Source organism: Callospermophilus lateralis, chromosome 15, assembly GCF_048772815.1.
Source record: "Callospermophilus lateralis isolate mCalLat2 chromosome 15, mCalLat2.hap1, whole genome shotgun sequence".
In the NCBI taxonomy this organism is placed as follows: Eukaryota; Metazoa; Chordata; class Mammalia; order Rodentia; family Sciuridae; genus Callospermophilus; species Callospermophilus lateralis.
Window position 1 is genome coordinate 80,721,662 of NC_135319.1, and position 23,691 is coordinate 80,745,352.

The following is a 23,691-nucleotide window of genomic DNA, read 5'->3' on the forward strand; positions in this document are numbered from 1 at the left end:
GTATCACTCTTACTGTTTTGCATTATTGATTCTCCTGTGTTTATTTTCTTAGATAAAAGTTAGTGTTATATGTCAAGTTAAAAAAAGATTTTTTATTTTCATTAAAATTGCATTTAAATTTTTAATAAACATAGAGAAAGTTGATATGTTCCTAATTCTGAATCTTCCTACTCCAAAACAAAATATGTGTTTCAATGAAGTTTTGCATTTTTCTTGTTGCTATTTCTTTAGGTATCACTAAATATTATAAGTATAATCTCTTCCTCCATTATATTTTCTTATTGGTTGTTTATTTATAGGTAAATACTTTTTTTCCATAATTCTAATTTTCTTTTTTAAATGTAAATTTGTCTTATTTATATATGACAGCAGAATGCATTACAATTCTTATTACATATATAGAGCACAATTTTTCATATCTCTGGTTGTATACATTGTATATTCACACCAATTCGTGTCTTCATACATGTACTTTGGATAGTAATGATCATCACATTCCACTGTCATTAATTACCCCATGCCCCCTCCTTTCCCCTCCAACCCCTCTGCCCTATCTAGAGTTCACCTATTCCTCCCATACTCCTGCTCTCTATCCCACTATGAATCTGCCTCCTTATATCAAAGAAAACATTTGGCATTTGGTTTTTTTCACTTAGCATTATCTTCTCTAACTCCATTCATTTACTTGCAAATGCCATGATTTTATTCTCTTTTATTGCTGAGTAATATTCCATTGTGTATATATGCCACATTTTTTTTAATCCATTTATCTATTGAAGGGCATCTAGGCATCACAGTTTAGCTATTGTGAATCATGCTGCTATAAACATTGATGTGGCTGTGTCCCTGTAGTATGCCGTTTTTAAGTCCTTTGGGTATAAACTGAGGAGAGGGACAGCTGGGTCAAATGGTGGTTCCATTCCCAGTTTTCCAAGAAATCTCCATACTGCTTTCCATATTGGCTGCACCAATTTGCAGTCCCACCAGCAGTGTATGAGTGTACCTTTTCCCCCACATCCTCACCAACACTCATTGTTGTTTGTATGGATAATAGCTGCCATTCTGTCTGGAGTGAGATGAAATCTTAGAGTGGTTTTAATTTGCATTTCTCTAATTGCTTGTGATGATGAACATTTTTTCATGTAATTATTGATGGATTATACATCATCTTCTGAGAAGTGTCTCTTCAGGTCCTTGGCCCATTTGTTTTTTTTTTTTTTGTAAATAAAGTTTTATTTTATTTTATTGTTCAAAACATTACAAAGCTCATGACATATCATCTTGGCCCATTTGTTGATTGGGTTATTTGTTTTTTTGGTGCTTAGCTTTTTGAGTTCTTTATATACCCTACTGATTAGTGCTCTATCTGATGTGTGAGGGGTAAAGATTTGCCCCCAAGATGTAGACTCCCTATTCACCTCACATATTGTTTCTTTTGCCGAGAAGAAGCTTTTTAGTTTGAGTCCATCCCATTTATTGATTCTTGATTTTAATTCTTGTGCCACAGGAGTCTTATTAAGGAAGTTGGGGCCTAATTTCACATGATGGAGATTAGGGCCTATTTTTTCTTCTATTAGACACAGGGTCTCTGGTTGTATTCCTAAATCCTTGATCCATTTTGAGTTGAATTTTGTGCATGATGAGAGATAGGGGTTCAATTTCATTTTGTTGCATATGGATTTCCAGTTTTCCCAGCAACATTTGTTGAAGAGGTTATCTTTTCTCCAATGCATGTTCTTGGCACCTTTGTCTAATATAAGATAATTGTAGTTTTGTGGGTCAGTCTCTGTGTCCTCTATTCTGTACCATTGGTCTACCAGTCTGTTTTGTTGCCAATACCATGCTGTTTTTTTTGCTGTTCCTCTGTAGTGTAGTTTAAGGTCTGGTATAGTGATGCCATCTGCTTCACTCTTACTGCTAAGGATTACTTTAGCTATTCTGGGTTCCATATTCTAATTTTCTAACAAGCTGCGTTAGCAAATTCTTTTATTGTTTGGACTTGATTTCACTAAATTTTTTATGTGTTATTATGTAAGTTTCAGCTAATGATAGCTTTGTTTTCCAATGCCTTTTAAATTTTAAAATCTAATTTCATTGATACCTTTAGGATACTGTTAAATACTAGTGATGATATTAGATACCTTTCTTTATTCCTGACTTTTATAGAAATGTGTCCAGAGTTTTGTTATTAATTATTATATCAGACCGAAGATATCTCTTCTTCTTCTCATTCTCCCTCTCCTTCATTCTTCACTCCTCTCTCTTCCTCCCAACTTCACCATTATGAGTAATGAAATGCTTTTCTTACTTTATTAATATAGTGAATTTTATGAATAAATAAAATTATTTATTTATTAGTCTTCTAGGAGACCACTGAATTCTATTCAATATTGTTTTAAGATTCTTCCATCAGTGTTTTTAATAGGGATTAATCTTTCTTGGTATGCATGTTATATTGACTTCACAGAAGGAATGTGAATACCAGGAGCATCATTTCCTTCAAAGTTGGAAGGAATTCACCTGTGAAACCATTTCTCATGTCTTTTCTTTTTGGTAGTAGAGGTAGCAAAAGGAATTGTTCAGCTTTGAGCAGATATTAGAGCCTTTTCTTCCCTGGTCATTTGAGTCTCCATTTGTCTTCTTTCCTGTCAGTGTTTGCTCTTCCGTTCTCCCTCCTAATTTGTGCCACCACATCTGTTATTTCCTGACACTTGAATTCTTCCTTTCTTCCTTCTTCCCTTGGCTTCCTCCTCTGACCTTTCCAATGAGCCTTTAACCCTTAACTGTGATTAGTCAGCTAGATACACTGGATATTAAATCTCCATTTTTAACTCTTCAGAGCTGTTTTATATTTTATACTTACTTAAGATTTGTTGTTTTTTTCCCCTACAGCCACACTTCTTCCTTGATTCACTGTTTTTTAACTCAAGTTGGAGTCTGTACTCATACATTAAGGTTGTCAAAATATGAGCATTCATATATTTTAAAATATTTTGTTAGTACTATACTATTGTATTGAGCCTCTTAAGACACCATTTAAAAACATCATGATAAACACAATGAATCAAATTCCTCAACATGTTTTGTCATGTCTATACATTTCTGTCTCTCTCCACCTTCTAGCCTAAACTAGCAGTCTTTGTGTACACTAACCTCTTGTTTGTCAGATCATTCTATGCTTCTTCCTGCCTCAGGACCTTTGAATATGCTCTATTTGGAAGTCTTATCTTTTATGTAGTTAACTCAGTCATTCTTCTGATCTCATATTAAATGTTACTTCCTCGGGAAATTCTCTGCCATTCCCCATTCCAGTCCCATATGTTGTGTCAGTTCCTCTGAATATATCCTCTCATAGGTCTCTTTTTCTTCAGAGAAGTGTAAATTACATATTTGTATGCTTATTATATGCATGTTATCTCCCCCACCAAAGTGTTTGTTGCCACAGGAGTAGGAAATATGTTTGGCTTATAATTGTATTTCTGAAAATTGCTTAGTACACTCATTTGTTCAGCATTTATTATGTGCTTTTTGTGTTTGTGGCACTGTTCTATCATCAGTGTTCTGCAGTGACCAAAAAATAGAGAAAAAAAATCTCTGCCATCATGGAGCCTACATTAATGTAGTAGAGACAGGAAGAAAGGAAGGAAGGGAAGGAAGAAAGTAAGAATGAATGAGGGCAAGGAGAAAAATGAAGGAAGATGGATAGATAGATTAGGGGTGGTGTTGGAGTGGATGTGTAGTACAGTTGTAGATGCCCAGGGAGGGCACTAGTGGTCAGGTGAATTTTTAATAAAACTTGAAAGAGATAAAGAAAGGAGCCAAATGAATACCCAGGGAAATAGCACTTCACAGATAGGGGACAACTAATGCCAAGCCCCTAAAAGTAGGTTATACCTAATCTGTTTTTAGGTAAAAGAGAAAAGCCTAAAGTCTTCAGAGTAAAGGAAGGGTCATGAGATCAGAAAGGTGACAAGAATCACTTAAAACCTGTGGGCTATTCTAATGTCTTTGTCGTTTGCTAGTGTGAGGTTAGAAGCAATTGGAGGGTTTAAGCAAAGGTATGAAAGGTCTCACATTTTAACAAGTTACTCTAACAGGTATTGAGAACACACAGGAGGTAGAAGCAGATACAGGGAAACCTAGGTGAAAATGACAATAATCCAGATGAGAGATCATGTTAGCTTGGGTAAGGAGTATAGCAATAGGAGTATAGGCAACAGGTATCAGATTCTGGATATATTTTGAAGAGAAATGAGCAGGATTTCATGATGAACTACATATAGGGTGTGAGATAGAGGTGTTAAGAATGATCCAAAGTTATTGGCCTGAGCAATTAGAGAATAGAAAAATTGGTATTCAATATATACTTGTGAAATGATTAAACATTTATTCATTTTTTACATTTGGTAATTCATATATGAAAGGGTTCATCACTTTTGACTTCAAAATAATGACATGATTGTCATAACATTTTTCTCAAAATGTTCCTCTTACTTATTTCTCCTAGTTGTTAAATCAATTTTTCTTGAATGTGAGATAAGATGTGTATTTCCCTTTTTCTTTGCTTGGTAATGTCAATTAATGGTTGTCAATGTACATATGAGAAAGACAATTCACATTAAAAAATGGGAATGAATTTTGATTTTTTAGTTTGCTATAACATTCATGGCTATAGAACCTACCTATTGATTAAAACATTGAAGTTTTAAGCAGTGGAAGAAACTAAAAGTTATCACATCAATTATATCTCAATAAAGCTGTAAATAATAATAATAATAATAATAATAAATAAGAATAAGGCAATGAAAAAATGGGGGGGGGCTAGTTATCACCACAAAGTGTTTATTCTTTCAGTTCTATAAGCTTCGTTAGGAAATAGCACATTTGTTTTATTTTTTCTTTAAAGAATCAATCCTCAGACTGTTTAGTCTAGGGAATCAGGACTTTAAAAATAATATATCCTCTGTTTCAGGAATATTTAAATTCAGAGTTTCTTCATCATTGCTGCCTGAGTTTTACAAAGATATTTTATCACAGAATGTCTGATAATCAACTAACAATGAAAAATAAAACTCTTCTCTCAAGATTGTGTTAATGGTATCTTCAATCATGTCTCTTAATTATTAGCATGTGTTATATATATGTTTTTATATTTTCATTTATTGAAAGATCAAAAGAACAAATGTGAGTCTTATTTTCTTTTCATAGAACTGTCTACTTTAACATTACTTGCATTAATAGAAAGTATGAATAATCAAAGAGATTTAAAGATAATTATCTGATTTATTTTAATTCAGTTCAATATATTTCATGACATATGTGCTCTCTATATACTATGCAGGGCATTTTGTAAGAAGTGAAATTTAAAGATAAATGAGGGATAATTCTTGTTTTCAAGAAGATTATGGTCTAATGCAGAAGAGAGATAAGTAAGAGGATAATTTAAGTATCAAGTAGATGGTTTCCACTTATAATCATGAAGGAGTAGTTTTATGGAATTTTCTCTTTTACCATAAACAGCTAGAAAACTAAAATAGTATGGAAAACTATTTTAGATATTAATATCTGAATATTATTAACATTCAGATATTAACAATGTAGGATTTTGATCCTTGAGAGAGAAAAAAAACAAATGAGGTACAGCCTACGATTATTCCAACTTCTACCTAGAATTGGTTTTTGTACAGTAGTACTGGGAGGAGGAATTTAAGCCATGAAAAGTGATCTTATGGGAGTTGTAGACACAAAGACTGGAGGTCAGGGAGGTCAAATCAGCTAGTTCTGTTCAAGTCAATGTACTTGAGAGGGCAGGTCTACGAAATAAAAGCTCCAGAAATTTGTATAGAATCTATTGTATAGGGTCCCCTTGAGTCTTTGGCTATACATTAACTTGTGCATACATTGGGGAAATCCCACTAGGCTTAGTCAAGGAAAACTACCATAGAGTGATAAAGTGAATAATTCTAAAAGCTCACTTCATGAAACGATAAAATATTTATGTTCCATCTTATATAATAGAAATAGCTCATTAAACAGAAGAGCCCTGTCTTAATAATAGTATTAAATTTACCTAGATTAAATGCTCTTATAGACTCATCCTATAAAAGTGTTGTTTATAAACAAGTGTGAACCTCATTCATAAACAACTTAACTGCTCTAACAAACATAAAAATGCTCTAGAGAAAGACAGAAAAACTCAAAAATTCAATAAAATTGTAAACACGGTGTCTGGCATACAGTCAAAAATTTCTAGATATGTGAAGAAGCAACAAATCAGAACTTAGAGGAAGGAGGAAATCAAAATCGAGTCAATAGAAATTTACTCAGATATGACAGCAGTTAGAAGACAAAGAGTTTAAAACTGCTCTAGCAAATATTGTATTTTCAAGGACATGATTATAATTAGGAATTAAATAGAAGATATTATAAATAGCCAGACAAAGAAAAAGCATGTGATATATCCAATATATCCAATATCCTTTAGTGATGAGAACACTCAACTGGATAGAAGGGATTTTCTTCAACCTAATAAAGTACATCTATGAAAAAACATAGCAAAAAATGTAAACCATAGCTAGAAATGTAAAACTTTTTTCAGTGCTAAGGACTGAAAAAAACCAAAATACAAAAATACCCTTGTAGATCTTCATTCATTAGGAAATGAATTTTAGAGGATGGATTGGAGTTAGTTGTAGGAATAAAAGGAGGTAGGAAATTTTAGATAGAAGAAACAATATTAGTAATAATGAGAAAACTTGTTGTGTATTGAGTACTATGAAAAGTCATTTGAAATAAAGTTTAGTGGGAATTTTTGTTTTTAGATATGAAAAATCAATAAAAGTAGATAAATTTGACTTCATCAAAATTAAAAATACTTGTGCTTTGAAGAATATTATCAAGGAAATATTTGATAAGGGCCTCAGAATATAAAAATTCGTACAACTCAACAATAAAGACAACCCAATTTAAAAATTAACAAAGGACTTAGAAGTCATTATCCAAAAGAGAAAAATTAAAAAATGTTGGACATCATAGCCATTGGGGAAATGCAAATCAGGACACAATGAAATACTCACTAGAGTGGCTTTAATACATTTGGATAATAATAGTGTTTGTGAGGACACAAAGAAATTGGAAACTTCAAGTTTTTCTGGTAGGAATGCCAAATTATGCAGCTGCTTTTGAAAAAGGTTTAGCTGTTTCTCAAAACATTAAACCTAGAGTTACCATGTGACTTAGTAAATCTACTCCTACGCCATTTAAGAGGATTTAAAACAAAAGTGAATGTGGCATTATTCATAGTAGTGTAAACAACCTAAAAGTCTATCTATTGATCAGTACAAAAATAAAATATGGTATATCTATACAATGGAGTTTCACTGAAGCATAAAAAGAATGAAAACATTGATACATGCTACAATATTGATGGTCCTTGAAATCATTGTAATATGCTAGGTGAAAGAGGCCAAACACAAACACATGTATTGTATGATTCCATTTTTGTGAAATGTTCAGAATTTGCAAATCCATATTTGTAGAAAGTAAATTATAGTTACCTAGAGCTGAGGAAGCTGGTGAAATTTGCAGTGATAGCTAACAGGAATGGAATGATAAAAAATTCCAAACTGAAGTTATAGATGCAGAAATATGTGACTATATTAAATCCTGTTAATTATACCCTTTAAAGGGTTAATTATATGGTGTGTGAATTATCTCAATAAAAAATTGTTTTGCAAAAATAATCAAAGGAGCTATAGGGGTTAGAAAATACAATAGCTGATAGTAACAGTTGCTTAGAAGGGATTAACAGAAGATCAGAGGATGCAGAAACACACTGAGAAATAAGACTTAAAAAACCTAAAAAGCTCCCCAGACACCTGTGGGATAAAATCAAGCAGCCTAATGTATGTGTAACTGGAGTCCCAGAAGTCATGGCAGAAAAGTTAAAATGTTTGAAAGATTAGATGAGTTTTAAAGGACAAATTGGAGTTTGTAGTGAGAAAAAAGGGAGGCAGGGGATTTTAGGTAAAAGAAATAATATTAGTAACATTGAAAAGGCTTATAGTAAGGAAGGTTGGGGATGGAAGAATAGAAGTTCATTGGATTAGTCAAAGGGAAATGAAGAGAAGGGAGGAGGGATGAGAATAAGAAAGGCAGTAGAATGTATCAAATATAACTTCCCTACACATATATATGAACACACAACCAATGTAACTCCACCTCATGTACAACCACAAGAATGGGATCTTAGGTAGAATAAGTTATACTCCATGGATGTATAATATGTCAAAATACATTCTACTGTCATGTATATCTAAAAAGAACAAAAGAGAAAAGCTGGTAGTCATGTAGTGAGTATTATTAAATATTATTTTTATGAAAGATAGTTTTCTTATCATCTTATGAGGAAGTTTATTTATACTTAGTGATATTACATGTTTCATATTCTTTTTTGATAGCCTAACCACCATCTAATTTATCCTTTTGTGTCCAGTTGGTGATAAATTAGTGCTGGTTAGTTTTTAAAGACAGTTCATAGGTAGTAAGGGATAGCCAAATGGGCTTAAAATTGATTAAATTGTACTTAAATTATTCATATATGAGAAAAAGTCAATAATGCTTACATGTTAAAAGGCTAAGCCTAAATACTTCAAATATGGGTTATGTTTGCCAATTTGTTTGTAGACATTTAGTGATGTGGGGTTTGTATTTCTGTGAAGAATACCATTGGGATTTTGATGGGGGTTGCATCGAATCTGTATGTTGCTTTGGGTATTGTGAACATTTTAAGAGTATTAATCCTGATTTATGAACATGGTATATCTGTTTAGTTATGTCTTCTTCAATTTCTCTCCTTCTTCAGTTTCTTTCATAAATATTTTATAGCTTTCATTGCACAAATCTTTTATCTGCTTTATTAAATTTATTTCTGTGTATTTTGGGATGTTATTGTATTTGTTTCTAGAAATGAAGTCAGTGGAACAAGATAGTGGCCAGTTGAATGAACTTCAAAAACAAAAGAGTGAACTATTACAAGAATTGCTTATTCTCCAGAGAAAACATAAAGGTATTACTTTCATGAGTTAGTCTGTTTTGCTGACAGAATAGTTATATGCACATAATTGGATTATATTATTCTTTCAAAATGCAATGGTATATAATGCTAGTATTGGTATAAAAAATAAATAGAAACAACATTGAATCAATCAGGATTAGAACTGGTGTTATTTAATATCATGAATTTTGTAAAGATCTTTTTTGTGCCTTTAATTGCTATATTAAAGTAGAAATAAAAACATTAGTATGTACATTTGTTATGCAGCACAGTTAGACTATTTCATAAAAGTGAATAAAGATAACCTTTATGTTTAATTTTTAAAAGATTATAAAAAATTTCTTAATTGTTTAGTTCTTGAAGATGAAGAGAATGAAGCCATTTGTACTACCAAAAACCTAGAGGCAGAAAAGATAAAAATCAAAGAAAAGCCTCAAAATGATGCTGAATGCTTAAGGTGAGAATTGTCTATTATATTTTGGTATAAAATCTGGTAATTTAAATAGTTAAATAGACTTTAGCAAAAAGTTTAGTGATTTTTTTTACAAAGTTAAAAGATACAGACATTATTTCCTTATTTGTGTTTTTTAAAACTTGCTGGAAAGCGCACACTTCACTGTTTGGAAAGTCCATATGCATTGGGTTGATAACAGTGACATCAGTTTTTTGCTTACTTCCATCTCGTAGACTGTTATTCATATCCCCAAAGATAAGACAACTCTCCTTTTTGTTATTCCTATTTCTAGGGGAGACACTGAAATTATATTTAATCTTTCTAGGTTCCAGAGGGTAGAGAATCAGAGAATTTCCTCTTTTACCTGAAATTTGTTACTCTAATTTGGTTCCCAAAGAATGAAAACTATTTTTTGTGTATAATATATAAGTGCTTTTAATGTATTTGAATAATTGAATAATAGCTGATAGTCTGAATTACATAGTCATAAACATAAGGGGAAAAGACCTCCAGTTTTTTATTTGAGTATTTTTTTATTGATAATTCAGGGTTATATTTGCTGACTTCTAAGTTTTAAAATTCCTGTACTTTCTAGCCTTAAATAAGAAATGAAACCTCATTACTGAATCTATGAAGAAGCAAATGAAGCCTTTTTTCACATAAATCATAGAGGAAATATGTCCACTAGAGCTGAACAAATGCTTCATATTAGCAATGTTTTGCCTTCGGCCATAATTTTAGTAGATTGTGAGAAAATATTTGCAATTTAATTTTATGTTAAGTTTTATAAGCATAAAATATCAACCTCTTGGGTGATATATATGATACAGAATGAATTTCTGTAATGACAGTCTGCTCATTGATTTCTTTATACTTTTAAAAATCGTAGTACCCTCTGGTATCATCATACTTAGTAGTGTGAGAGCTTCCAATATGCACTCCAGTTTTGTGGTTTTATCACTCAGTCATGAAGTTTTCCCTGAGTTAAAATTAAACACGCAAGTCTGTTAGAATTGCTTTTTCCTTTAAAAAAATGGTGACAGAGGAAACAGGAATAGAAGGGAACATCAGTCCCTATACCTAGTTCATCCATTGTATTTTAGCAGTTATTAATGAGTTGCCAATATTTATCAGTTCCCACTTTAAATTCCTTGATCTCTGTACTTAGCTTTCCTATGTTTTGTAAAAATTTTCTCAAGTGTGATAATTCAGGGTTATATTTGAATTATATATGAAGAGTAAAAGCAAGCACTGAATATAATATTTTAGAGAAATGACCATCAATCTGATAATTAGTGCAATAACACTTGTCTTGAAGGTTAAAAAATATCCCTAATTGAGAAACAATTTTATTTAAAGTTATTATAATTAAACTTCTACTTTTATTGAACTTTAACCAGTAAGAAAGCAATTACAAAAGAACACTTTAATATCGGTTCATCTCTTGAGCTTATTATTTCCTCAGTTTACTCCTCATCCATAATTTTTCTTTCCTCAGTTTATGAAGTTATGATGGTAAACTGTGGTATAAAAACATATTTGTCTTGATTCTTTCAAGAAGAAGAGACCACATTCACATAATTTTTATTAGAACACATTGCTATAGTTATTTATTTCATTATTTGTTATTATTGTTAATCTCATACCATAACTGCTTATAAATTAAACTTTATCAGGTTTATGTATAGTTATGTATGTGTAGAAAAGACATAGTTTCCCCACGATGGCGGGGGCTACTGCACTATGTTATTCCCTATATATACATACTTACCTATAAAAGTTTAATTATAATTTAGGCATAGTTTATAAACTGGGTGATGTAGAGCCCAGTCTTTTCCTTTTCCTATCATTTTGGAGGTGGGCCTGCCTCAGACAATTGTCTTCCACTGCTTGTCTACCCACTCACTAGGTTTTAGAGTGGTCTTACAGTGAAGGCTTGTGGAGTCCAGTTCTGCCTATAATGTTGTGAGTCATTAGTCTAATTCTGAGTTCAATAACCTGGTCTGCAGTTGTAAACTGCATTCTCCAGGCTCTGCTTTATCAGTAGTAAATAAGATGTTTTAGTCTCTCATCTTTCTTCCTTATTTTTTAATTGGACAGATGTGAGGCAGGAAAGAAAAATGTTATATACTGGGCCCCATCAAATTCCTGGAACTGTTATTTTTGATTATTGCTCAATACCAGGGTTACCAAAATACAGTTCTTGACTGTGATTTTTTAATATACTCCAAGTAGTAATATAGCAAATAATTTATACATTTCCAGCATTTTCTTTACCCATAAAACTTCTTTTTAGAGTGATTTTATATTTTGTGTATCCAACATTTGTGGTTGTTTAATACAACAGGAAATGTTTCAGAAATAAATCTGCAAAGTCAACAGCATGAGATTTTCATTCTTGAACACTTAAAAGATGCTGTGGTTTTGTGAAGAGCATATTTGCACTGGAAACTGCACAAAAATTAATCTACATCTGCTACTGAGAGACTCCAAATGCATTTATGGATAGTACTAAAGCAATGCTGTTGACTTTTCAGTGAAAAAGTCATTCAGTTAAGTTGTCATAGAGGTCACATTGATGGTTCTTAGGTTTATGAGAAGGCTTAAATATATTGTGGTATTAAAACACTGTAAACCTCTCTATATGATACACTGATAAACATGCATATTTATATATGAATTTATTTATTTTTTATTTTATGTATGTGTGTATACACCACATATGTTTAAATTGTGAGAGCAGGCTATTTGATTGAATAAAAAATTCAAACAGTACCAAGATGTAAAAATCAGTCTCCCTTCTCCCTTACTGTAATGCATGAAGTCTAATATTGTTGAACATTTGCTGTGTATGTGCCAGAGCTTGTGTGCTTCTATGTATATGCATAGGCACATGTATGCATGTGTGTTCAGGAAAAATGGGATCATAGGATCATACTGACTGGACTCTGTTTGATTTATTGCTCAGCAAAATGTTATAGACATTTTTCACATTAGTTTGTAGTGATTAACTTCATTTTTAAATGTCATTGTCTGGAGATGCCATATTTAACCATTCTCCCATGAATGGATTTACAAGACAGTTTCTAAATATTTATAATTAGACATGTTTCTATAAATGTATCCTTAAATGCTTACAGGAGAGTTTCTGTAACATTACTTTGAATAAACATCATTTGGTAGAGTAATAGGAATTGTTACCCAGGCTACATTTAGAAAATTGTCCACATTTATTTTGTTCTGTTTTCATGAAGAATTAACTCAAAGTGGACAAGTTTAATAAGATCTCAGCTCTAAAATTTATCAAAATACTAGTCAAGTAATTATATATCTATACCCGACCCATATTATCTGTCTTTTTTAAACATTTATAAAATATGAAAATCCTCATTTAGTTCTAGGATCATTCTTGGCTACATAGTTTGTTGAATATTTCTGTTGACTCTGCATTTTTTTCTGGTAGAACTTCATAATTTATTCACTAACAGATATGTCTCTACAACATTGATTAGGTAGCTTTCAAGCTAATAGAGATCCCCTGTTTTTTGAGTTCTTGGCATATATTCTAGTTACTAAGGCTTCTAAGTAAATACAGGGGAAATTTGATGGTAGTCTCAATTGATTTTTTTAAAAGTTATATTCTGATGTAAATGCCTGTTCATTCCCTAAATTTTGAAATAATTTTGAATATTACACAAGCAATATACAGCATTACCATGATAATTTTCTACATTAATTATTATCTTTCATATCATCATATAGGTTTGATTTGGTTTTTCATTTTCATGCTTCTTTTTATAAACATTTCCTTTTGGTACGCACGTGAGAAGATGACAAAAATTGTGTGGTAAAAACAATTGCCTAATCCAGGCAACCCAGAGTCTAGAGTAAAAGAAATACTGGCAAGACCCCTCTTCTACTCCTTCTCAGCAGATTCCTCTGCCTGTGAAGTTTCTTGCCTGTGTGGTGGTTGCCTGTACTAAGGGAAAGCATAATTAGAAAATCAGTAATTCTGTTTTCACACAATCAACTTTCAGACTTATTTTCACAAGTAAATTATATATGGAAGAAGGCCACTCTATTGCTTTTGAAAAAGTAATTTTGTGTTCAAATGGCACCAACATAATTTTCATATGAATTAATATAGAGAAATCATATTTAAAAAAATCAAACCATGGAAAACCTAGTGGAAAGTGGAGAAGTGTACTTATTATACCTCTAGTATGACTAAGGAAACTAAAAAGGAAAAGAGTGACATAAGATTTAAAATTCCAAGTGTTGAAAATGTCATCAACATGAAATGGTCAACTGGAAAAAAATTATAGTATCATGACAGCAGATTATTAAATTACCAGCTGTTTTAAATTCCATAAGAAAACACTAAAATCAATGGTTTTCATTCATACATTTATCCAAGAAGCAGGTATTAAAATATCTGCTTTATATCATATAATGTGCTAATTACTGAGGATACTCAACTGAATTAGACAAGCTAATTCAGGTATACTGCTTATCAATGAAAGACAAATTAAAACCACTCAATATTTTTTCTGTCAAATTTTGAAACTATTTAATAATACAAAATTTTAATATGAATTTTAATAATTTTCATAATAATTTTAATAACTTCAAAATTATTAAATGGCCATATTCAAAAATTGGCAAAGGTGTATTATAGAGATGACACATTGCTGCTATCAACATACATGATAAATATTTGTAATGCAATTTAATGTATGTAAATTAATTATCTTTAAAATGGTTATGCCATTTGACTCAATAATTCTGCTTGTGAGCAAAGGGCTAAGTCTCTCTTGGTGAAAACAAAGCCCTTTGCTTTTTAATATAAATTTCTGAATCCACTTATCATATCCATGAAAATCAGTTTATTTTCACCTTCTTTGGTGCAGTATGATGTTCCAGGCTCACCCTATAGTTTCCTATTTCAATCAGATATTTCTGGAACCAAGTATTTTTTCAAGGAACCCTGAGGTGGGAATGGTATTTAGAAACTAATCAGAGTGATAGATATGCTTCATTGGTACCTGAAGTCATTGCTTCTAAGCATTTGAAGTGGGCAGAACTAACAATATCAGATATTTTTTAAAGAGAGAGAGAGAGAGAGAGAGAGAGAGAGAATTTTTTTAATATTTATTTTTTAGTTATTGGCGGACACAACATCTTTGTTTGTATGTGGTGCTGAGGATCGAACTTGGGCTGCACGCATGCCAGGCGAGCACGCTACCGCTTGAGCCACATCCCCAGCCCCAAATATCAGATTTTTTAAAAATATATTTTTTATAGTAGATGGACACAATACCTTTATTTTATTTTTATGTGGTGCTGAGGATTGAACTCAGTGCTTCACACGTGCTAGGCAAGCACTCTACCATTCTACCCCAGCCCACAATATGAGATTTTAAAAATCATGAATATATACTGATCCCCTCCAATTCAAATCCAAAATGAGAGTGCCTGCCTTCTTGTTCCTCTATTGTATATCTATCTTCAGTAGTCATTAATTATTTCCTAAATTCTTCAATGAAAAATTATTTTTAAATTAGTAGGTATGTACTCCCACTACTAAATAAAATTTCAGACAACTCTAATTCTTATTGCCTTACAACCACTGAAGGTGTTTGTACGATTTTCGATTCTTTCTAGTGGTGTTTGAGCACACTTATTTCCCCATAGGCTCACCAGAAGAATTTTTTTGTCAAGTGTTTGAAGTTTTTTTTTTTTTTTAAAGGAGAGAGAGAGATAGAATGAATCTTTTTTGTAGATGGACACAACACAATGCCTTTATTTTTATGTGGTGCTGAGAATTGAACCCGGGTCCCTCCCATGCTAAGCAAGTGCTCTACGGCTGAGCCACAGTCCCAGCCCAAGAAGTTTTGACAATATGATAGACAAGAAATGGTATCCCTTTATAGTATATTTACAAGTCTTTATTACCAATGAAAGTGATAACTTTTTCATACTTTTAAGGAGCATTTGTATACTATTTTCTTTTTAATTTTTTAAATACATGACAGCAGAATGCATTAAATTCTTATTACACATATAAAACATAATTTTTCATATATTTGTAAATAAAGTATGTTCATGCCAATTGATGTCTTTATACATGTACTTTGGTTTTTTTTGCATTACAATTCTTATTACACATATATACCACAATTTCTCATATCTCTGTTTGAATATAAAGTAGGTTGACACCCAATTCATGTCTTCATACATGTACTTTGGTTAATGATGTCCATCAAATTCCACCATTCTTGCTAATCCCCTCCCTCCTTCCTTTCCCTCCCTCCCCTTTTCCCTATCTAGAATTTATCTATTCCTCCCATGTTCCCCCTCCCTACCCCACTATGAATCAGCCTCAAATATCAGAGAAAATATTTGGCATTTGTTTTTGGGGGGGTTGGCTAACTTCACTTAGCATTATCTTCTCCAACTGTATCCATTTACCTGCACATGCCATGATTTTATTCTCTTTTATTGCTGAGTAAAATTCCATTGTGTATATATACCACATTTTTTTATCCATTCATCCACTGAAGAGCATCAAACTCCCCTTCCTTCAGCCCTTTTCTTTCCTTCTTCCTCCCTTCCTCCCCATCCCCACTTCCTTTATTGCTTTCTTCCTTCCTTCCTGTTGGTTCTAACCCAGACCTCCCCCCACATGAACTTCTAGTTTATGACTTTTCCTCATTTTCCTATCAGGGTATCAGGGTTTTGGTCACATTCCCCCTTGGATAGAGAATCTTTACATATTAGAGATTTGTCCTTTTATTGTGATATATGTGGCAAATATTTTTTTTCCAGAATATTATTTATCTTTGACTTTACTTATGGCCATTTTTTCCATGCAAGTTTTTTGTTTGTTTGATTTGAGTCAGGGTCTTGTTATGTTGCCGAGTTTGGCCTTTGTCCTAATCTTCCTGCCTCTGCCTCTCTCAAATACCTGGGGTTGCAGGCACGTGCCTCTATGCCTTGTTACTATGAAGTTTTCTAACCCAGTTGAGTTTAAAAATATTTTCTTTTATTTCATTTATATTTTTGAACCATAATTTTAAACTTTATCCACATCCAGCATATAAAGCAGTTTACTTGTGCTTTGGTTTTTGTCCTTATGTTGTTTCATTATTTTATATTTAATTATTTGATCCATTTAGAGTATATATGCTATAAGGTATATATGCAGTTTTAGCCTTGTCTGTACATTTACACTTACATTCATCTGCAAATGACTGACTATTCAGTTGTCCTAACACAACTTATTAGGAGTTCATCTTTTTTCCTTCATTGATTTGAGGTGCCACCTTCATCATACACTAAATGTCTTTTGTACTTTAACCTATTTTTCTTTTATATCCCACTGCTTGATTAATATACCAGTATGGCACTGTATTAATTATCAAAGATTAATAATATGCTTAATATCTGTTAGGTCTAGTCACCCCTCTTTGTTTTTCTTTTGCATTGCTTTCCCTAAAAGAAAACAATTCAAGAGCTTTCCTCAATATTTTTTTTTTGTGTGTGTTTCTTTCACATGAATTTAAGGATCAATTTGCCTAGCATTAGGGAACACAATAATATTTATATTTTTAAAAAAATTTATTTTTTTTTAGTTGTAGTTGGACACAATATCTTTGTTTTATTTTTATGTGGTGCTGAGTATTGAAACCAGTGCCTCACAGGTGCTAGGCGAGCGCTCTACCGCTGAGCCACAATCCCAGCCATAATAATATTTTTATTAAAATCACTTTCAGTTGATTGAGCTTGGGATGATTAACATTTTATGATGTCTGTCCAAGGAAAAGTCATGTTAGTAATTAATGATAATAAAGCCTGTTAATTTTGTATGCTAATTTAATATCTTTCCTTCTTACTAAATTATTGTTTGAGTTAGCTTTCTCATTGATTCTTCTGGTATATTGTCATGTTTTCTGAATGCTGAAGTAGCTTTATTTCTTCTCTCAAATTTTTATACCTCAAGTTATTCTTCTCTAGACTAATTATGATGGCAAGTTACTCCAACAAAATATTAAAGAGTAGTAGAGGCAATGAGCATTCTTGTTTGTGACCTTAAGATTGCCTCTAGTGTTTCCCCAGCAATATGCTTACTTTAAGACTGACATATAAATAAATATATATATATATATATACACACAGAGGTGTGTGTGTGTCTATGTGTGTGTGTGTGTGTGTGTGTGTGTGTGTGTGTGTGTATAGTGTAAAAAGGATACCCACCAATTGTGATTTTTACTGATAATTTTTATCAGGGATGAATTTTTAATAATTGAGAGGTGGTTTCAGCACTTCTAGGAATAAATATAATATTTTTCTCCTTAGAAATTAGTATGGTCAGTTATGTTAATGAATTTGTAATATTGAACTGCACATTCAATTCTGAAATAAATCCTCATTGATCATAGCTTATTATTTCCTTAATGTGGTATTGGATGCTTTTTAGCTGGTATTTCATTTATAATTTTTGCATCAATATTTATTGATGTGTGTGTGTGTATGTGTGTATGCATTATATTTATCAGGTTTAGGTATCATGTTATGCTTACTTCAGGGAAGGAACTTAACTTTTTTTCCTTATTTTTATAGTATATACAAGTTTATGTCATTTGGGGATTATCTGGCATCTAAATGTGGTTTTGCTTTTTGTTCATAATATAGTTCTTTAAGAATCTTCTCTACAGAAAAGTAAAGCAAAATCTTTCCCATTCAGCTATGGTACCTTTGTGAGAAATAGACAACTTGAAAGGGCTGTAACCTTAAAAGACATATAAGAAGCAAAAAATGGAAATTAAGGGCCCTAGAGAGACAAAAGAAAGTCATTAAATTAAAAAAACACAAAGTCCTTTTCCATCCAAATGATAAGAGATGTATTGATTAAAATAACCTTCTTCAGTTCTGCAGAAGTCTCTACTCTCTAACCTGTGAGGCCTCAGACCTGTTCTTAGGGCTCTTCCACGTGGGGTGGACCTTTCACTTCAGACTGTTTATTCACCCCTGAGACCCTTTTCGTTTCTCCTCCCTTCCATTTAACTACTGCTTAATTCCCTCCCATTGGTATAGGCTTCACAGCTGGATGTAGATGTTTATTTCTCTAATTAAATGTAACTTCAAGTTTGTAATATCTTCTATTTCCTTGTTAGCTCCTATGGATGGTTTATGGGTGATTTCAATTTTTTTTTAGTGAGAGCTTTTATTTGTGTATTTATTAATTTAGGTGATAGTTGCCATCTTATGAGAACCTAAACTCCTACCAGTGCCTTTTTTTTTTTAAAAGACAGGTTTATTGAAGTATAATTTATATAAAGTAAAATTCACCCTTTTTAGTATACAGATTTATGAGTTGAAAAACACATTCAGTCATGTAACCACCACCACAATAAAGATACTTTTATTACCCCCCAATTTTTCCTCTTGCCCATTGATAATCAGTGTAGTCAATGCCTAGTCCTTGATCTATTTTCTTTTCCTGGTTTTTCTTTTTTCCAATATGTCATATAAGTGGAGTGAAATGCTATGTAATTTCTAAGGTCTGGCTCTTAAATTTGGTATAATGCATTTGAGATTCATCCATACTGTTCCATATGCCAGAGATAAGGACAGAGAGTTTTACAAAAATAATGAAATTCTTCAAGGCATTGATGCATGGAGCTCAGAGAGGACCAAGCAGCATTTAAAAAAAAGGGGAAACTTATATATGCACCATATTCAAACCCCTGAAAAACAAATATAAAGAGAAAATCATGAAGAAAAACACAAAGACACCTTACATACAAAGGAATAATGATTAGAATCAGAGTGGAGAGTCATTAGAAGTTATACAAACCAGAAGACAAAAAAATGACATCTTAAAGTAAGAGCTTTCACAATTCAGAATTCTCATAAAATATTATTCAGAAATTAAAGCAAATTAAGACATTTTTTAGACAAACATGAATTTATTGAATTCCTTGCCAACAGATTACACTAAAAAGATTAGAAAGATTTTTACGAAGAAGGAATTTGATACTAGATGGAAATTTGGAGCTACACAAAGAAATTAAAGAGTTTCAGAAATGGATGAAGATAAATATAAAACACACTTTTTCATTTTAATTGATCAAAAAGATAATATATTTTAGGTCTGTAATATATGTAAAAAGAGACTTATAAAATGATAAAAGGACAACAACGTGAGGGAGAAATTAGAAACATACTGATATAATGTTTTTATCCTGTAAGTTCAGCAGCAGTATTATATTTGCAAGCACACAGTATTAAAATGAAGATGCATATTATACACTCAGATGCAGTCATTGTTGAAATTTAAAAATAGATAGAAATAGAGGAGATAAAATGCAATCATAAAAATAATCTCAAACTAGACAGGAAGGGGAAAAAACAAAGAATGATAGAATAAATGGAAAACAACTAGAAAAAATACTGTATTTTAAATCCATACAGGCAACTACATTAACTATAAATGGTTTAAATATGCAAACTAAAAGACAGATTGTCATTTGAGATAAAAGAATAAGACACACTATTTGGTTTCTTGGAAAATATCCACTTTAAATGTAAAGACACATATATTAAAAGAATGGAATGCAATATCCTATGCTAGCATTCTGAAAGTTCTAGTTTCTCCACGTCCCTAGCAGGATTTGATACTAACCATTGTTTTAGCTAAGCTGGTGGATATGTAGTAGGATTTCATTGTGCTTTCCTTATATTTCTCTGATCACTAATAAAGTTGAAAACCATTTCATATTTTTATTAGCCATGGGATATTTTTTGAAAAACTATTAAAAGATGTTTTTTGGTTTGTTTTGTGTCCATTTTCCAATTTCTGCCCAATTCCATCTTTTTTCTTCTACATTAATGTTGTTTGTATATTATGAATATAACCTATAATCTCTTCTTATTTCTGCTGACTTTTACTTATACTGAACTTTCTAGTTGTGTGCTTGGTGATGTTTGAGTGCAACCTCAATTGTTTGTAATCTGGGGAAAGCCTATAGGTCAAAGTAAGTTAAGAGTTCCTTCAGAGAGAATTTTCTTTTGCTGTTGCTGGAATTCTGGGAGATACTGCTGGCCTACACCCCTTTTGCCTTCACCTTGAGGCTCAGGACTCAACAAAGGTTCAAGTTGATTGTACTTTTCACCCAGCTCTGTCATTTTCAGTATATGACCTCAGGGCAGCTTCACACTCCCAGTTTTAGGTCTCTACCTCTGCAGTCACAGCTCCTGGCTTTTGATTATGTTTTTGTTTTTGGAAGAAATTTTAGTCGTAACGAAAGATGGTTTCTTCACTATTTTCCATATTAAACACAAGCATAAAGTAATTTTTTAAAAATTCAAATTATTTTAAAGATTAAAGATTTAATTGGGGAAAGCATTAATGTAGTATTCTTACTCTCAAAAAATTTTAATTATATGTGTATTTTAAAATATTGTTAATTTTAGAACAACAAAAAATGTTAGAGTTTTTTTGTTGTTGTTTATTGACTTGTTTGTTTTTAAAGTTCAGGTGAAGGCTGGGGTTAAGGCTCAATGTCAGAGTATTTTCCTCACACATGAGAGGCACTGGGTTCGATAATCAGCACCACGTAAAAATAAATAAACAAAGATATTGTGTCCATGTTTTACTAATATATATATGTGTGTGTGTGTGTGTGTGTGTGTATAAAATTTCAGGTGAGGTTCAAAAATGCTAAATGATTTAACCAAGCTTTGTCAGTTTGTTAGTGGCCAGGACTAAAACAGAGGTTTTCTGGAATACTACTATATTTTTTCCACTGAAACATGTTATTTTAATTACCATAAAATTACTAGTAATTAATTATTATTAATTTAGCAATTAATAATAGTGCTTATTATTTATTGTATAATTTATTTACTTCATGGGTGATATTTTTCTCAAAATTAAAAAAGTCCTTATAGAATTATACAGAATTAAAATTTCTAAATTCTTTAGTTTTAATTTGAAATTCTGATTTTTGAAACTACAAACCTCCCACTGTCTGTGTAGTAAAAAATATTATGCAATAGTTTATTGTTCAACTATAGAGGAAATTTTTCTTTTAAAACAGACTTAAAAAAGAATTAGAACTTTATAAGGAAGAGGACCTAGAGAGTGTTTATGAAGCCCTCCAAACAGAAATCGAATTTCTGGAGTTGGTAAGTCACTAATTGTTCAGCTTCTGTTTTGCTTTATTTTACCTTCAGGTAGGAATGGTTTTACTGAGTTATGTATCCTTGAATTAGTGTTTTGATCTTCTACAAAAACCAAAAAGCAACAATGAATAAAACTAAAGTCAGAATTTTAATCTGTAACATGTTTTGAGTTCTCCTGAGGAGTTAGATGCTACCTAAAGTAAGTTATAGTCAAAGAAAATATGTACAATTACAAACTAAGTTTTTAAAAAATTCAAATCTGATCTCACTGTTGTTCCTTGACTGAAACTGTTCTCTTATTATAGGATTAATGCACTGACACAGTTTAACTTTCATAACGCATAAAAGCTTTTTGTTTTTGATAGGTATAAATTACACTTTCATTATATTTGATCCTGAAACTTTCTTATTACAAATTTTTATGATATCAAAAACTTTGGATTCAATTATTGGAAACTTATTTTCAGATTGTGTGGGAACACTTTAAATTACTATAACCACTTACTTAGGTTGTTTATAAAATCAACACAATATTTTCCATATTCTATTTAATACAAAGATGCAAAAAACATGTTAAAATATATTTTTAATTTTATATATTATATTTTGTTTCATAATTAGTTATTTAATTTTTTAAATTTTGGGGTTTTTTAAGTTGTTGATAGACCTTTATTTTATTTATTTATATGCGGTGCCAAGAATCGAACCCAGTGCCTCACACATGCCAGGCAAGTTCACTGCCGCTGAGCCCCAGCCCCAGCCCTCATGTTTATTTTTTATAAACATTTTCTTGTTCAAAAATGTTTCAATTATGTTTTGACTTATGATTTCTATAAAAACTTTCAAACACATCATCCAGAAAGGCGCAAAGTTATTGTTATATTAATTTCAGGTAAATTTTATGTGAATCTTTTTTTTTAAACATCAGAAATTTATTAGTTGCTCAAAACATTACATTGATCTTGACATATCATATATCATACATTTGATTCAGAATCTTTTATTAAGAATTTAAGTTGAGGGCTGGGATAGTGGCTCAGGGGTGGAGTGTTTGCTTAGCATGTGAGAGGCACTAAGTTCTATATTGGCACCACATAAAAAAAAATAAAATAAAGGCAATGTGTAAAAAAAAAAACTGCACAAGATTTGATAAGTATATTTTAAAAAAAAGAATGTAAGTTGAGGCTAGGTGTGGTAGTGTACACATGTAATCCCAGCTACTTGGGAGGCTGAGCCAAGAGGATCAAACATTTGAGGCCAGCCTGGTTAACTTAGTGAGGGACCCTGTCTCAAAACAACAAACAAAAAATTGAAAAAATTAAAAGGGCTGGGGATATAGTTTAGTGGGAGAGTGCTTGCCTAGCATGTGCAAGGTACTGCATTCAATCCATAGCAACACACACAGGCACACGCGCATGCATGCATACACACACACACACACACACACACACAAACACACACACAAACACACACACACACACACACACACACAAAGAATTTAGATTTCATTAGGAGTATTTATCAATTCTTTGCTTTTCAGACATTGGCACAGAAAGAACGTCAGGAAAAAAAATAACTTTTCAAGAGGGGATGACCCATCTGAGACTTGATCAAAGCATCTTAGAATCAAATTGTTGTGATGGATGCATCAGTGGTACCCATTTCAAACGATTCTTGTGCAAAAAGGACCAAAATTTTGGGATTCGGTCTGACTTCAGTCTTATTGATATTCAGTTGTTGATATCTAAGAGGATGGGTTTGTTGGCACATCAAAATAATTGTTTTTGTCTTGTCATTCTCTCAAACTTTAAGGGTTCTTGTGTGGTATACTTTTGTTTTAAAAGGAAGAGAAAGAAGTAGATATTGTATTCACAGGCTTTGTATAGTCCTCTTGGCTTAAGTTTATCTGTCCTTTCTGATCTGTACTTTTCATTCTTTATTGTTGCTTACCTCAGGTTCAGTCAAACCATGTAGGAAGAAGTGCTCAGATTAT

General features: G+C 31.9%; 1 protein-coding gene across 1 annotated transcript in view; it reads left to right on the forward strand.

Moving 5' to 3' along the window:
* Ccdc172 (coiled-coil domain containing 172) overlaps positions 1 to 23,274 on the forward strand; it is a 52,222-nt gene extending 28,948 nt beyond the window's left edge. The window contains exons 5-8 of the mRNA XM_076835275.1: positions 8,966 to 9,067; positions 9,410 to 9,512; positions 21,614 to 21,701; positions 23,239 to 23,274. Coding sequence (XP_076691390.1) covers positions 8,966 to 9,067; positions 9,410 to 9,512; positions 21,614 to 21,701; positions 23,239 to 23,274 — 329 coding nt within the window. The remainder of the gene's footprint in view (positions 1 to 8,965; positions 9,068 to 9,409; positions 9,513 to 21,613; positions 21,702 to 23,238) is intronic.
* The last annotated feature ends 417 nt before the right edge of the window (positions 23,275 to 23,691 follow it).